The sequence below is a fragment of the Petromyzon marinus genome, chromosome 55 (assembly GCF_048934315.1).
Source record: "Petromyzon marinus isolate PM22_M1 ecotype Great Lakes invasive population chromosome 55, UKy_Petmar_22M1.pri1.0, whole genome shotgun sequence".
In the NCBI taxonomy this organism is placed as follows: Eukaryota; Metazoa; Chordata; class Hyperoartia; order Petromyzontiformes; family Petromyzontidae; genus Petromyzon; species Petromyzon marinus.
In genome coordinates, this window is record NC_133721.1 from 13,237,576 (window position 1) to 13,255,051 (window position 17,476).

General features: G+C 52.1%; 1 protein-coding gene across 1 annotated transcript; it reads left to right on the forward strand.

Moving 5' to 3' along the window:
• The first annotated feature begins 731 nt into the window (after positions 1-731).
• COX20 (cytochrome c oxidase assembly factor COX20) lies at positions 732-10,210 on the forward strand. Its single transcript, XM_032975006.2, has 4 exons — positions 732-1,164; positions 4,447-4,561; positions 6,667-6,730; positions 8,803-10,210. Exons 1-4 carry the CDS (start codon positions 1,129-1,131, stop codon positions 8,990-8,992), a joined length of 405 nt encoding a protein of 134 aa, XP_032830897.1. The 5' UTR covers positions 732-1,128; the 3' UTR covers positions 8,993-10,210.
• Positions 10,211-17,476: the final 7,266 nt, after the last annotated feature.

The following is a 17,476-nucleotide window of genomic DNA, read 5'->3' on the forward strand; positions in this document are numbered from 1 at the left end:
AATATACATTTAAAAGTTAATAGCTCCAGTGGCTTCCGAATATCGGAAGGGAGAGCGTTCCAGACGGCCGCGGAAGCGATGGTTGACCAATAGCAACTGCTACTGCGAGGATGACCACAGAGTTGGCCGGGTGATGTTTCATACACCTTAACGAGACCAGCAAAGGTTTCGTGATTCATTTGTGGTAAGAACTTTGTGTGAAAACGAATGTAGTTATGCAGTGTACTTGTATACGTACAGTATTTATATTCAGTGACTTACTTAGCTTCTCTCTACTTTGCACTCCTATCGGTGTTTGTGCCTTTCTGACCCGCACCGACTGGACATCTGTGAAAAAGAGCTTTACAGCTCATCGGATTTTTCCAGTCAAACATAAAGATTCTGATTCTGACAACCCCCCACCCAGCCCCCTCCCCCCTCGCGCGCCCCCCCCACCCAGCCCCCTCCCCCCTCGCTCGCCCCCCCACCCAGCCCCCTCCCCCCTCGCGCGCCCCCCCCCCCACCCAGCCCCCTCCCCGGGGGGGCGAGGAGGGATGGTTGGGGGGGCGCGCGTGGGGGGAGGGGGGCTGGGTGGGGCGCCCCCTCCCCCCAAACAGCCCCCCACCCACCCAGCCTTCATCCCCTTCCCATCTCGCGTCCCCCCACCCATCCCCCCTCCCGCTCGCGCTGGGCCCCTCCTCCCCTGACGTCACGCGGTCACGTCATCGCCGCGCGCGCGCCTCCCCCCCACTGAGTCTCGCGCGGCCCACGCGGCATTAGTCACGTGGTGGCGAGGTCACGTGGTGACGAGTTCACGTGTGTTGCGGTCACCGTCGTCAGTCGTCTTACTCCACCCACCACCACCATCGTCAGTCGTCTTACTCCACCCACCACCACCGTCTTACTCCACCCACCACCACCATCATCAGTCGTCTTACTCCACCCACCACCACCGTCTTACTCCACCCACCACCACCATCGTCAGTCGTCTTACTCCACCCACCACCACCGTCTTACTGCACCCACCACCACCATCGTCGTCTTCTTACTCCACCCACCACCACCGTCTTACTCCACCCACCACCACCATCGTCGTCGTCTTACTCCACCCACCACCACCACCGTCGTCAGTCGTCTTCCCGCGCCGCCATGAGCACCGAGGAGACGGCAGAGGCTCCGCGCAAGGTCACGCCCGGGGGTGGGGGTCACGCAGTGTGGGGGTCACGCCGTGTGGGGTCACGCCGTGTGGGGGTCACGCAGTGTGGGGGTCACGCCGTGAGGGGGTCACGCCGTGGGGGTCACGCCGTGTGGGGGTCACGCCGTTGGGGTCACGCCGTGTGGGGGTCACGCCTTGTGGGGGTCACGCAGTGTGGGGGTCACGCCGTGTGGGGGTCACGCAGTGTGGGGGTCACGCCGGGTGGGGGTCACGCCGTGTGGGGTCACGCCGTGTGGGGGGCACGTAGTCCTATGGAAGAGGAGAGCTGGGTTCAGGCGATCCTATAGATGAGACTAAACAGACACTCTGTCCCTGCTCCCTCACTGCATCTGTCTCTGCGCGTGCAGCCCATCGGCTCCGCGGCGCCGTGCCAGTGAAGAATTCCAGCGGCAATGACTCGTGGGTTTCTCTGTTAGTCTGGGTGTTAATCTGTTTAGTCTAGGGGTCTATCTGTGAGTCAAGTGAATACACAACCCTTTGCTTCCTTCCGGAACGCAGTCGCACGGTGCAAATTTTCTCTGAGCGTGTCTGTTGTTCTCTGAACACGCAAACTGTGCACCCGTGTCGATATTGAACTTCGTCTCGTCAGCAGCAGCAGTCGACGGACTAGCTCGACTCAATACCGGTTCTAGTTCAACGCAGAATTATACAATACGTGTAATTAATGTACGTGGAGAATTGAAGCGACTAAATGGGAGTACATCTCAAAGTCGATGAATATAAACCCGTATTTAGGTACCCTGGGAGAAATATCCATGGAGTTTGTGTTGGACAGGAACGCCCATAGTTTGTGTTAGCCTTGGTCTGTTGTGGTCATCTTGTGAGGGTTCATGTGCTAGTCCAGGCCAACTCCGCACCTCCGATTAGCACGGTTGGCTACGTGCGGTGCGAAAGAAGTTCAACATACAACCAACCCATCTTGTCATCCCCCAACAGGCTGACTGTACTTGTGGAACAACTATTACCAGGGCTGGAAATGGAAAGGCAATATTGGAACACATGATTCCCCCCACCACCACTAGATGGGAGGAGGAGGAGGAGGAAGAGGGGGAGGAGGAGCCTTGCTCTGTATGCTGGTCACTGAGCGTGTATGTGGGTCTCTGTGCGTGTCTGAGGATCTCTGAGCGTGTCTGAGGGTCTCTGTGCGTGTCTGAGGATCTCTGAGCGTGTCTGTGGGTCTCTGTGCGTGTCTGAGGATCTCTGAGCGTGTCTGTGGGTCTCCTTGCGTGTCTGAGGATCTCTGAGCGTGTCTGTGGATCTCTGTGCGTGTCTGAGGATCTCTGAGCGTGTCTGTGGGTCTCTGTGCGTGTCTGAGGATCTCTGAGCGTGTCTGTGGGTCTCTGTGCGTGTCTGAGGATCTCTGAGCGTGTCTGTGGGTCTCTGTGCGTGTCTGAGGATCTCTGAGCGTGTCTGTGGGTCTCTGTGCGTGTCTGAGGATCTCTGAGCGTGGCTGTGGGTCTCTGTGCGTGTCTGAGGATCTCTTGAGCGTGTCCGTGAGTGTCTGAGGATCTCTGAGCGTGTCCGTGGGTGTCCGTGAGTGTCTGTTGGTGTCTGAGCGTCGTGGGTCTGCGTGTCTCTGAGCCTGGCTATGGGTCTCTGAGCGTGTCTGTGGGTCTCTGGGCGTGTGTCTGGGTCTCTGTGCGTGTCTGTGGGTCTCTGGGCGTGTATCTGGGTCTCTGTGCATGTCTGTGGGTCTCTGAGCGTGTCTGTTGTTCTCTGAGCGTCGTGGGTCTGCGTGTATGTGGGTCTTTGAGCCTGGCCGTGGATCTCTGAGCGTGTCTGTGGGTCTCTGGGCATGTATCTGGATCTCTGTGCGTGTCTGTAGGTCTATGAGTGTGTCTGAGCGTGTCTGTGGGTTTCGATGCGTGTCTGTGTGTCTCTCTGTTAGTCTAGGTGTCAATCTGTTTAGTCTAGGGGTCTATCTGTGAGTCAAATGAATACACAACCCTTTGCTTCCTTCCGGAACACAGTCGCACGGTGCAAATTTTCACTCCCACCACGGCGTTCCGGGGCGTTCCGTCCCATTTCCACCACTGCCTATGACGCTAATGTCATGGGTCTGCGGTGCCCCCAATGGCCCTGCTGTTCCCACGGCTGGAAACTGACCTCAGCCGTCACACGCCACCACGGTTTTACACCGAGCCCGCCAGCCTGCCCACACCTGCTTTGGAAATTCCCACGTTTTACGAACGCCCGCAGAACTCGAAGGCGCACGGTTGGGATCCAGTGGTCGGTGCAGGGGCAGCAGGAACCAGTCACGAGAAATACAAAATTTGCACACAATCCAGAGTGTCATGTTACCTTTCCACAAATGGCTCTATGACTATAATTCTGATCACCGTTTGTTGTTACGTGTACGAATAGAGAGATTTGGTACAATGTTCCATGCACTGCGTTGACCTGAGTTCAATTCCTGGCCATCAACGGCGAGTTATATCTGAACTGGTCCTGGGCCACCTGTAGGTCAGCTCAGCCATAACTGGGGCAGTGTATAATAATTAAAATTTGTAATGCTCATTCCATTTTAGGATCCCAATGCGCAAAACACCAGCACTGGTGCCAAAGGTGGCCCAGTGTGGTGCTGGCCACTCACCCCCTCATGTGCTCCGCCGGCCTTCATAGGTGCTGCTCACTAACAGCACTTTCCCCAACAGTCTGTGTATAGGCTACACTAGAGATCTTTGCCTTTTTGTTACATGTTGTAAAGGTGTGATTGTTGTCACATAGTGTGGGGAGCGGTAGTGTAGCAGTTAGCACGCTGCGCTACGAATCCGGCAACCTGAGTTCCATTTCCGCTCACGGCCAACACCAGTGACGATTATCTGGACCGGTTGTGGGGCTCCCCTAGGTAGACTCAGCCTCAAATTAGTACCTGGTGCGGTGTGTGAACTTCGCCACTGGGGAGACAAAGGCAGCCGGGCATGGTGCGAGCCACATACCCCCTCATGTGCCGGCCTTCATAGGTGCTCGCTTTATAGCACTGGCCTCAACATTCTGTAAAAGCTATATATGGAGTATCATTGTCTCTTTTGTCACAGTGTCAGTGTCAATCATCTCAGGCAGTCAACCCATAACACCTGGGTCTGTCCCGTGACCTGTCGGCGAGCCTTCCACACCTCACGCAATAAGCCTCGAAGTGCACCACCTAGCCTGGCACAAGCACGGCATTTGGTGACATCACCGCCGCTTAGTGGAGAATGACGGCTGTTGTTGATCGTGCCCCTACTTGTGTGCTGCGTGTGAATGTACAGAGCTTCAAGCTGCTGGGCATCCTGGACGTGCAGAACACGCCGTGTGCGAGGGAGTGCGTGCTGCATGGCTCTGCGGGAGCCACTGCCTTCGGCCTCAGTTACTTCCTCTTCACGAGTACGGCTCACTCCCTCAACAACATCAGCCACCATCTCGCCACTAAGTGGCGCCTGTGCCAGGCCAAGTGCACTTTGAGGCCACGTGACGTGTCGAAGGCTCGCTGACAGGTCACGGGACAGACTCAGGTGCCATGGGTTGACTGACTGAGATGACTGGCAGATGCACACCAGCTGTGCCCCCTACAGTGCCAACTTGCTGCATTTTAGCCGCCCGGTGCTCCGCTCATTGTTGTGAGCGTCACTCCTCTGCCCTCCGATGTTGTTGGGGGGCGACTGCCCCCAACTGACCAGCAGCGTCCTTCATGAGCCGCCACAATAGAGGCCAAGCCTGACACCTCCCACACCGCACCGCACCAGTCCATCTCCCTCCCAAGCCTGCACCACACCCATCCAGCCCCTTCCACATCACACTTGCTCACACTCGCTCACACACACGTGTTTGCGGCTCAAACTCTCACACGTGTCAGTGTGTTCACACTCTCTCACACTCTCACATTCTCTCACATTCTCTCACACTCTCTCACACACTCTCACTCTCTCACATTCTCTCACACTCTCTCACACTCTCACTCTCTCACATTCTCTCACACTCTCTCACACTCTCACTCTCTCACACTCTCTCACACTCTCACTCTCTCACACTCTCTCACACTCTCTCACTCTCTCTCACACTCTCACTCTCTCACATTCTCTCACACTTTCTCACACTCTCACATGTCAATGGGTTCACACACTCACACACGTGTCAATGGGTTCACTCTCTCACATTCTCACACACATCTCAATGGGTTCACACTCTCACACTCTCACACTCTCACACACTCACACACATCTCAGTGGGTTCACACTCTCACACTTTCACACTCTCACACTCTCACACTCTCACACACATCAATGGGTTCACACTCTCACACTCTCACACACATCTCAATGGGTTCACACTCTCACACTTTCACACTCTCACACTCTCACACACATCAATGGGTTCACACTCTCACACTCTCACACATCTCAATGGGTTCACACTCTCACACATATCTCAATGGGTTCACACTCTCACACACATCTCAATGGGTTCACACTCTCACACTTTCACACGTGTCAATGGGTTATCTCACTCACACGTGTATGGGGTTTACACTCAGTCAGGTAAACTGTTATCATGCAAGTGTGGAACCCACAGATGTTGGTGTGACCCAATTGCCACATGTTCAACCCTTTCTGAGTTGATGGCCTATGCAATGACACGTCCACACCTTCATCACCATCGAGATGGTGGTCCAGAACAGGCTGAGAGCACAATCAACACAATGTGGTGGTCACGTGACTTACATGTAAGGCATGATGGCACGCATGTCTTCCTGCTGTTTGTGAGCAGCACACCTTTGTCCTTTGTTGAATCTACATGTTTCCAGCCTACGTGAATTCGGTTGTGATTGGTGTTCTTATCACGTACAGAGAGTGTTGGATTTGAATTGCTGTGTCAGCTGTAAAGATGATCCTTTGACATTGTCATCCCTAGCCTAGGCAGAGTAACCCTTGCAGAGAATGGCAGTAAGCCTACTTGCTCGCTTGCTAGTCTGGTTACCTTAAGGACATCAGTGAATGTAAGGAAACACTTCTTTGAGGCTACAACGATGGATCTCGCAGCGACAGCGCCGGATGCTTTGCACGAGAATAATTAAATCCTCTGTGTGCAGCGTGGACAATGTAGTCGGAGCAGGGTGCCATGGTGGTGAGATGTTAACTACCTCGCCCGGTATACAGGAGGTCGTGGGTTTGATCCCGACCCTGAAGCCTGTATATTTGGAGTTTGCGTGTTCTCCCCGTGGTCGTGTGGATTTTTCTCCGGGTCGTCCGGTATTTCCCTCCACATTTAGAGGCACGCGTTTAGAATACTTGGCTGCGATAAATTTCCACGTGATAAGCCACGTTGTTGAGCTATCATTTGTGGCCTGAACGCTTTTGCAAAAGAGCTACACAGCTCCGTATGCTAAAATAAAAAAATAAGTTCGTTTAGTTTTAGTCACTGAATCACTCGACTGCTGACGGATCGGTGACTCTGCGGCCGTGCCCGCGTGCGTGTGTCTGCGCGTCCCGAAGGCCGAGTACGGCGCTCCTGCGACGTCGCGATGGGAGGATTCATCTTCACCACCCTGAGCTCCTGGTGAGTGAGTGTGTGCTCGCTCGGTCGCACGCACGCGTGTGCACGGCACGCAGCATCGAGTTTCAAGTTTATTTTCTTTATCCAGCTGAGAACTAACTAAGAGGCCAGCATGAGTCTCGTTTGCGAGTCGCCTGAGTCACCCAAATGACAAGAACAGAACAAAAACAGAGTAACAGCAGTGAAAAGCAAATATACGTCAAAAGTAAAACAGAAACTGCGTCACATGAGACATTGACAATATTTGACAACCGCGAATCGCCGTTGGATAATAAATTCCCTGTCATGTACAGTTGGCTCCAGAAGATTATTTTTAGACTGATCTTAGTGCAATTACAATCAAGTTACAGAAACGTTAAATACACACAGGGTGGCGATTGTACTCGTACGTCAACAAACGAGGATACATGTCATCAACATGAGCACGCGTGTGCTGCATGCAACATTATTGCCTTGTGACGTGCACTCGGGAGTTCCGGCACGTCCGGCCGATGCGTTTTCTCAGCGATAAGTGGACAGCAAGCGGGAGTCCGATGATAATGTCTCCATGCTCAGAGAGTGCTGGGACAGTGCTTAGTTGATTACCGTGATAGAGGGGTGGGAAATCCCAATCCCTTGACGCGTGGACCAGTCCAGCTCCAGTAACTGTTGACGTCTTATCACGGTGTGCTAGACAAAGGAGCACGGAGAGATGCTCGCTTGGAATTGACGCTGAGAAACGGAGAAGGGAATACGCGGATCACAACAAATGCAAAGATGGAGACCACTTGACGACCCGCTCAGAAGAGCTAAGGGGGTTTGGGCAGAGCACAGTCGCTCGACCCGAATCGTGGCAGATGGCCGAGACTGATTGTGGAATGGCAGCCAAAGGGTGGACCTTGTCCGAGCGGACGGCCACTGCAGAGACGGAGTGTTGAGATCGATTCATGTGCAGGAGCGTCGTGGATTGGTGTTTCTGACGATGGACCTGTACACGCATCTTGTCTGGCCCCGGTTTATATTGAGCCCTGCTTTGTTATAGCCTTCTTCATTAAGGCCTCATGATTTATTAACGCATTTACATTGGTTATCATGACTTGTGAAGAAATCTAAGATGTTTAATTTATCTCCATTGATGGGTATGCCTTTCTCCAGATCCATGTCTTTTTATAAACATCGAATGTTGCTTTGGATAACTTTGGCGAAAACGTGTCTCGTATTCTGACTCGCCTTAACATATATTTTGGTTAGTCATGCAATCTCAATGTAGCTGTTCCATGTCTGTGGTTTTATTACTTATTTTGGTCTTGGCGTGCATGAGTTCCGATGACGGAGTCATTTCCACCGGGTAAAATGCATCATCATAGTTCACAAAGGTTTACAAAGGCTAAGCATTTATATTTAATGATATATGATAATCATATCCGCACTTAAAGTGGTAATCAAAGATCTTAAGTCAAACGACTGCAAGTGTCACGGTTAATGTGTCCTATCTGCCGGGGTACGAAGCATTGTCCTAACACCCTTAAAAATACTTTGATCATATTGAGTGAGTTTCATGAAGCTCCGTGCAGCCATAGCTGGTTAAACACAAAATGCAATCTCATGGCATTCGCTATTCAGATAACGATGCAAAAGAAAAAAAAATCAGGGAACGTATTTATTAACTCGCCTGCCTTGGTGGCTCAGCGGTAGAGTGAGTGGCTTGCAATCGGAAAGTTGCGAATTTAAATCCTGATTGGAATTTGCCTCAACCCATCATCCCTGCATGGTGTATACAATGAGTACGGCCTTTTAGGGAAGTCAGCGGCGGTTGTACTATGGACGGCACTTATCGACCTCCGATGAGCAGCAGTACTTATCCACCGCCGATTAGCACGGTTGGCTACGTACGGTGCGGAAGAAAGTTCCAACGTACGTGCGTACGCACGTATTTGGAATGAGGAATTTCTACCACTGGCTCAGGGCTGTAATTGAGACGAGAGCACTTCAGCGGTGAGCAGGAAACCGCTTGGGCGTGTTGTTGCCTTGCTTCCGACTGCGGACGCGCTCACACCGCCCGCTCTCTCTCCCCCCCCCCACGCCCTCTCTCTTAGGTTCTATTGCCGATACCAAAACGCCAAGATGAGGATTCAGCAGCGGTCCCTGCAGGAGCGACTTAGAAACCGAGCGCTGTACGAGGGGACGATCGTGGATCCGAACTTCTCCGTCGGAGGCCCCCAGGGCCACGCGGGCGCGAGCGAGGACGGCCCCGCCTCGCCGGGGGTTCGGGCGCAAGGATCGTGAAAAGGGTGGGGGAGAGGGGGGCGGGGCGTCAGCTGCTGGAGTCATTTTCAAATTCTGTGGAGCTCATGCCCCCGAGGCCTCGAGAGTGGCAATGTTTGTGCCTCAGCAGCAAGAAGGCCCGGGGTTCGAATCCCAACTCGGGTGTGGATTTTGTATATGTTTCTTTGGGGCTGACCAAGTGCCCGGGCTTTGTTTGCCGTTCACGAAATCCTGTTGGCGTCGTCGAAGCCATGGGCAACGTGGCGTGAGACGGCAGGACGGGGCGCCGTGTACTTGGCAAGTGAGATTTGGATCACAGGACGTCGGTTTTTGCAGCCAAAATTACGATTGATAATTTATTTTTGGGGGTAGGCCACGTGATGGTCTGACTCAATTGTTCAGATGGGTTTTCTCATCAATTACAGATTTGAATCTTAGCAACCTGCAGTTCGTGTATGTACACTGGCGGTCAAAGTATTTTTCATTTTCTTCCAACGGTTATTAGTGGCATTGATAGTCGTGAGTTTGTATCCGCGTGGTTGACGCAAAGGCTGTGCTCCGGCGTGATGTGACGAGCAGATTCCCATCTTCTTTGCGAGAGCGTAAAATGAGAATTTTAAATTTGCCTAAAGACAGCTGCCTCTGCTAGAGATTTTAATTTCTGCAACTTGTTTGTGATAAGCTTAGCATCTCTAGGGCAGTTGTTCTCCAAGTGTGGTCTCCGCACCACCAGTTAGTGGTTCGTGACGGCCCTCCTGGTGGTCCGCAGGGCTGTGATGCAAACGCAGCTTGATCCGGATATAGTGACAATGTTTATACCTTTTTATTTCGGACATGAATTCATGTTACCCATGATATTTCATTTAAAGATGACGTTAGGTGAGCTACTGTAATTAAACTACCCTCACCCTAAGATCTAAATGGCCTCCCCTAAATAAATAATTATAGCTGCGTAAAATAATAATGTTGCGGTAATATGATTTGTTTTGTATGACTGGTATTTAGAGAGAGAAGTTTAATCTGTTTTGTCACCAGGGGTGGGATGCTAGGTGGCCTGCGGAAATGTTTGCATCGGCTGAGCAGTCCGCGGGCCAAAAAAGTTTGAGAAACACCGCGCTAGATAATGTGTACAAGAAGCAGATAAGAGGTTTAGCGAGATTTATATACATGTAATATAAGTTCAACGACAAATTATAAAAGTATCCTCCCTGCATTAGGAATAAAAACCCAAACCACAAATCCTGGTCGATGCACTGGAGAAACACAGCAGGGCTATATAGTTTATTTTCAGTGTGAAATTGTTGACAAAATAACAAGCCAATACTGCAAATGCTAATGTTTCCAAACCTATAATAGCCAGCAGCCAACCGTTATGGTGCTGCCGATTGAATGCGGCGTTGGACCGCGGTGGATACATTTGCTTGACGGAAGGTGCTGCGATGCGGTAAACGTAACCAACGGGGAAGCCACGGCCTTTTGTGGACGTCTCAACCGCGGTGGGTTTACCATCCTGCCGCCCGGTTCCCTCTCCGCCCCACAGCATCCCTCCCAACCGACGAACGAATCTTTACTTTTCAAACCACCGCCATTCGAAACGTCTCCTGGTTTATAAGTTTTATTGTGATTGTGCCAAGTCTCGTCGGATCTCGAAACTAAGCATGGTTAAGCTGCCCAGAGGTCCCTGGAAGCCTGGGGCAGATCAATGGGCCCCCACTCCTCCATTTACAGGGCCGCGTTGTGTGGGCCCTCATTTGTATGAGACCTGGGGAAAATTATCCCTTCGCCAATTCCCCGTCATCCTCCCGTCTTGGGCGGTCCTGCCTGTACCAGTTATGTCTACTCTTGCGCATGATTGTAGCAACACGTTCAGGAGTTAAATACCAATATCGAGGTCTGCTCGCCACGAAAAGAGGGCTTCAGGAGAGAGAGTTGGTGAAGTGCCATTCCTGCTCCGTTGAAGGAGCGCAGACTTGCGGCGGTTTACCATGTGGCCCGTGGTTATACCAGTGACAGCGCAGAATTACAGAGCAAATCACTCATCATGCTCAACTCGTGTCAACATTTGCAACAACGGCGCATTGATTCACACGGGGCACAGTCCGGGGCCGATGCCGACGCTTGCCCCCTCGCCGCGTCTCCAGGGGAAGTTTGCTGGTGGCGGTGGCGGCGCCGGCTGGAATGAGATGGTGTACGTAGGGGATGGGTCCGTGTCTCGGTCCCCTCCAGCAGCCGATGCCGCCTGCACGACGCCACACGACCACGCCGGGGAGGGGGGGGGGGGGGTTACTTGGGGCTCGACGGAATAGCAACACGCAAAGGGGCTGCTTCTGCTCGCACACGGCAGGAGGACGCCGCTGTCATCTGCCCGCCTCGTGCGCACTCCCACGTGATTACCGCATCACATGGGCAGTGCTCTCGGCCTTGTCCACCACAACCAGCACTCGTTACGCACGAAGTGCTTGCCGCAAAATGAACCACAACACCTTTCTGATCTCGTCCAGGAGCATAAAGCATCACGTGAACTGCGGTCAACCTCGCAGCAGCGGACATCAAACAAAGACGGCGTTCAGATGCGCTTCTGCGGCCGTGTGGAACGCTCTCCCGATATTAGAAAGCCACTGGAGCTATGCACTTTTAAATAATTTAGATTTAAAATTCATTTCTCTAGAACTGCTTTTTGTGTTTAATTGTCGGTCCCCCGCACATCCGATTAGCACGGTTGGCTACGTACTGTGCAAAAGAAGTTCAACATACATACGTGGTGCACACGCGTGCGACCCCCAATTGAGTAATTTGCAGGTTTTAAATTGAATGTGAACCCCGACGCCGAATGACGTCACACAATTTGAGCATCCACCGTGAAGCAGGCGGTACGCACGCGCTGACAACACCGGGGGTCATGGCCAGGGCCGCCTGCTGGGTTCGAACCGTGAAAGCTGTGCAACGAGCAGCGAACTCGCCCGTGGCCGGGCCTTGTGACCGCCCCGCGGAATGCCGCGACCACGTGATCGGTGTTCTCATCGTTGCAGAGGCTGTTGGATTTGAGTTGGGAAGGTGGCAGTGGTGGATCCCTGCCATCCCAACTCGCTCTCGACAGCAGCAGCCACGGTGCGTGGCACGGAGAGCCTCTCGCGCGTCTCACGTTCTGCATGCGCCGCTTCATCGTGAGGAAATGCGATTTGTTACCGCATGGAAATTATTCTCTCAAAAGTATTTGGGGGGAAATCGTCGCGAGCAGAACCCTACTGGAGAAATGGCGTGCCCAATCGCATAAGATATCGGGAGTTGTGTCAGGCTTGAGCCTGGCTAATACTCGGATGGCTTCACGCCAGGGCTTGCCGGGTGGTGTAGCCGTGCGGCTGTGAGGCGGACAGGGGAGGGCGCTGCTTAGTTTATCATCGTCTCGTTCGTGTGAATTTTCCGCAAGTTCTGTGGCTTCCTCCCAAGATCACGAACAACTGTGTTGGCCCAAACATATGTGGCTTCCTCCCAAGATCACGAACAACTGTGTTGGCCCAAACATCTGTGGCTTCCTCCCAAGATCACGAACAACTGTGTTGGCCCATACATCCAAATGCAGGCCTCCCACTGACAAAAAAACATTATCTTGAGACTCAGTTTTTTCCTGGGTTAAATAAAGGACTTGTTATTATCTATAGCCCAGACGGGGAGTAGGCCGGGCAGTATTTTGGAGGGGGTGCATTGGTCTCTTCGTGGAACGTTAATCCACGGCGAGTTGCATCAGGACTTCCTCAGTACGAATCATCGACTATTACGGTAGGCGGTGTGTCATTACCCCGACCCCCTGATTCTCGAGAGAAGTTCTTCACCTGGGGTGCACGCACCTCATGGCTGCGCGAGATTGTTTTAGAAGGTAAGTAATGGGTACGTGAAGTTACAACTTTGTTTCATCAAACCCCTACGTATTAACATACTTTTTTTAGTTTTAGGGGCCGTCCATTAATGACGTCACGCACCTGGGGGGGTTTAAGAAATGTGCCGTCACATTAAAATGCGCAACTTTAAATATAGGCAACGCGTTCTACTTAAATAGACTTTTTAATAAATGTTTTCTACAACATCAAAGTGCAGCGCCACATTAAATACGCACTACAATGACTAGTTTAAAGCGATTTGAAGCATGTTTTATTTTAAAAATGGAAATATGGTTTTGGGATGGGGGGCAGAGCTTTGTGACGTCATATTTGAGGGGGGGGGTCTGACTTTGTGACGCCGTGTGACGAAGGGGGGGGGGTCAAAAATTGTCAAAAATCGCGTGACGTCATTTATGGACGGCCCCTTACTATTTAAGAGCCAAAGGGGTGTGTATGATGCAGTCAAGGTGAAGAACAACTGCTCTCGAGAGCTCATTCTCGAGACCACGACGAGGCGGTGACATTGGCCCGGTGCTGGCGCGACACCCGGCAGGCCACCGCGGCTAATACCTCGGCGTGTAATCAGTGCCGGAGTAAGCTCGATTGGGGCCTGTAGCAACTGTAGTAAATGTGATGAAGGGGCCATAAATAAATAAATAAAACATTACAAAAAAGTTCACTTGCATAGTAAAGTAATTGCATTCCTAAAAGTTGAAGGCGGTGTAGTACTATAGTAATAGAGCAAGTGCAGAATCACTGAACCGGAATTGATCGCTTCAAAGCATTTAGCGCGGGGCCCTTGAAAGTGCGGGGCCCGCAGCATTTGTGGCGACTCGTGCTACTGGGACAATCCGGCACTGGGTGTAATCACCGTACAACGTTCTCCGTGCCGATTCATTCACGGTGGACGTTGAAGATCCCTCGATTCCACTTAAAGAGAGCAGCCCATTGTGGACCGGCGTCACGATCCCAACGTGATGCTTCCCTGCAAATGCCTCGAATGGGATCGTGCGCAGCAGCAGCAGCGTCATCGCCTCCCTGACTACAAAGCGACTGCAGACCGTGTCTGTGAATCAGCGGCGCCTTGTACGCATAGCATTAAGTTGAACTTCTTTCGCACCGTGCGTAGCCAATCGGAGGTTGCGGGATGCTTTGCCTCGCGCGCTTTAAAATCGGTGCAAATGCCGCGTGCACTGAACTGTCGTCGTAGCGGCAGCAGCAGCATTACCTGGGCGCAGAGGGAACTCATTGGCTCTGCGTGGCCCTGGGCCTCCGAGTCTGCGTGCTCGGGACTGTTGCGCAGCACGTGGTGCATCTGCACCCATTCCCTGAGCATCTGCTGCGCAGTCAGGCTGCTCTGCGCACCGCAACACAAGCAGGCAACGCAGCAGCAGCGGCGGCTGTAGCTGCAGGGCTCCACCCGTGCCCCTCTCTCACTGTCGGACGTGCTCGGCCACGTTTGTCAATCCGTCGCCGAATCGGACCATCCCCGTGGCGCGTGTGGATGGTTGGCAGTCAACTTTGCTACACTTCACACCGCGTTGGCCTACGTGGCTTGGTGGGGAGGGGGACATAGATGTTGGAGCGTAGTTCGCAACAACATCAAAAAGTTTCGCTGCACTGCCCTCTGCTGCAAACCAAGCCCCGCGTGGCTGAGATTCATTGTCGCGCACAATAAATGAATGGCAGTGATAATAATGAATGGGCATAAGGCAGAGACGACAGCTACTTGCTGCTGCACAGCCACATTCTCACCGCTCCGTCGCACAGCCCATTCAGAAAATTTGCAAATTAACGTATTTTCCCGCATATAACCCGCGGGGTATACCACTTTTTACAAACATAACAAGACCCTGCGGGGTATATGGAGGTGCGGGCTATCCCAAAAATAAGAAATAAGAACTCGTAAGAAAATTCATGGTAGGACTATCCACTATGCAACACTTACCTTTGACTAAAGCACTGCTGAATAAACCACTCGCACTAAAATTGCACGTGTTATCACATTTTAAATTAATTCGAATTGTTTGTACAATGAAACGACAATGTTTGAAGTGGGCGCACTTTGCTTACCGGCGACGGGAGAGCTGGGAGGAGAGAGAGCTGGGGGGGTTTGGGGCGAGGCGACGGCGTTACCGTAGTGCCGCTATTGTCCGCGCAGTGCGCGATCTACCAGTGCTAGAACTGTACCTATCTACCACTTATGTGTTACTTATTTATTGGATATTTACTTTTGTTACTTATTTACTGTTTTAAGTTCACTTGTTTCCGGTTAGTTTGTTGTCTTTGTGCACGTTATGATTTTAATGTTAACAGTTGATAGTGGAATGTATTACAAATGTAAACTTCGTAATAATATGATGGAATGAAGCTGAGGTAACGACGTTAAAGATATGAATGCATGCGGGGTATATGGAGGTGCGGGCTATCTGACATTTGTTTTACACAAAACGATATTTTTGCGGGGTATATGCGGGAAAATACTGTACTTTGGCCCCCGGCAGCAATTAAAACAACATCAGTGTCACACAGTTGCCACCACCCCCCTGTTGATAAAAAAAAGTTAATTCCGCACCTGATGGAGCGCCCTACTGGATATCGCATTCTCCTTCTACCCTCGTAAATACTGCGATTTTTCCAGACGACAGTCGAAACATTTTCTTTATCAATGTACAATTTGACAAATTGGACGTGTAACATCTTTCACACTCAAGTAAACTTCCAACTATTTTATAATTTACGAGCTAAGGGCCCATTGAGCTATGTAGCTCTTTTTCAGAAGCGACCCGGCCATAATAAATAATAACTCAACGAAGTGGGCTTATCATGATGAGCCCACTTCGTTGATGATCATCTTCATGTGGACATTTACAGCACCCAAATGAGCTAAACGCGTGACGTTGATTCTCAATGTGGAGGCGAAACCCGGGAGGACCCGGAGCAACAATCCACGCGACCTCGAGGGCAGAGACACACACACACGCAAACTCCAAATATACAGCAGCAGCAGCAGGCGTCAGGGTCGGGATCGAACCCACGACCTCCTGCACACCAGGCGAGGTAGTCAACATCTCCTAGCCACCGTGATGATGGTGAGAGAGAGACACGCAAACTCCAAATATACAGCAGCAGCAGCAGGCGTCAGGGTCGGGATCGAACCCACGACCTCCTGCACACGAGGCGAGGTAGTCAACATCTCATAGCCACGACGAGAAGAGCCCCACTGGTCCTACCGGCAGCGTCGCGTACTCGGGGCGCTGTCGACAGAGCCAGCACGCCAGCACGAGCAGCACCAGCAGCAGGAGCAGCAGCAGCACCACCACCCCGACGCTGGGTGCGGCAAGAGACGCGGTGCGCGCCGCGATTGGCAAGGGAGCGCACGGCAGGGTGGGTGGTGGGGGTGTGGCCTCAAGGTGCACCTAGCCTGGCACAAGCGCCGTGGTGACCTCACCGCCACTTAGTGGCGAATGGCGGTTGTTGTTGCGGTGTGCATGGAACAGTGGCGGAGCCAGGATTTCAGGCCGGGTTGACATTCAACAAATTTTAATTTCTAGAATGATTGGAAGAGTCAGGCGACACACTCTGACAATGCGGTTGCACGCAGTCCGCCAGACCGAGTGTCGTACACTTATACGCAGAATGTCACCCCCGTCACCCCTCCCTGGCTCCGCCGCTGTCAGTGGGAATGTTGCCCGACAAAGTTGGCGACGATGTGAAGCGAACAAAGAGGTGTGATTGCAATGGAGAGGTCCGCGGATCGTACGTTCTGCACGTTGTGTGTGTTTGTGTTCAACTTTGTTTCGCACCGTACGTAGCCAACCGCGCTAATCGGAGGTGCGTTGTGGGGGAAGGACAACAAACTAACCACGAAAAGCGGTTCGAATCCGGCAGCCGCCCTGGTTATTGCCACGGGTGTTGTGTTACCTTACAAATACGCGCAGTCTGCTTCGCGGTGAACGTTAAAGAACCTGCGGCGTCATTTGTGTGCAGGCGTCATGGTCAACATGTTTTTTCCACGTTTGAAAAACGACAGCGAAAACTTGGCAAGACCCTCCCGAAATAATAATGATGATGATGATGTAAATAAAACCTTCCATGACCTGATGGGGCCGGATGCGTTACACCTCATTTGGTCACGTGCCCATCACTGCTGCTTGCTCTCCTGCAGTTGTGGACGCGTGCGAATTTGAAAGCGGCTTCCCTCATTCTCTCTCCTAGCACCTCTTCACCGGAATAAACTTCCCTCGCACATCAAACAATCACCCCCCCACCTTTCACTAACTTCAGCTCTTCTCTTAAAACCAACTCGTTCTCTCTTGCCCCACCCTTCCTTCACCCCTTGATGTCCTCACCACTTCGTTACAACGTCACCTTCCCTGTATCCCCAACTCCCTATGGTCACTCATCATCACTCCACTCATCTCACTTCCATCTTCGTTTATTCCACGCATCGCCACCACCACCACCGGCCACCACCTCATTTTATTTAAATCCGTTCCATCTCGTCAACCATCCTTGTACCGTAGTTCACTGCACAGCGCTTCGGCTAAGACGCGATATCTGAATGTCACGATAACAAAGCGGCCCCCACTCACGGTTCCACTGCGCCCTGCGAGCCCGCGCGAGGAAG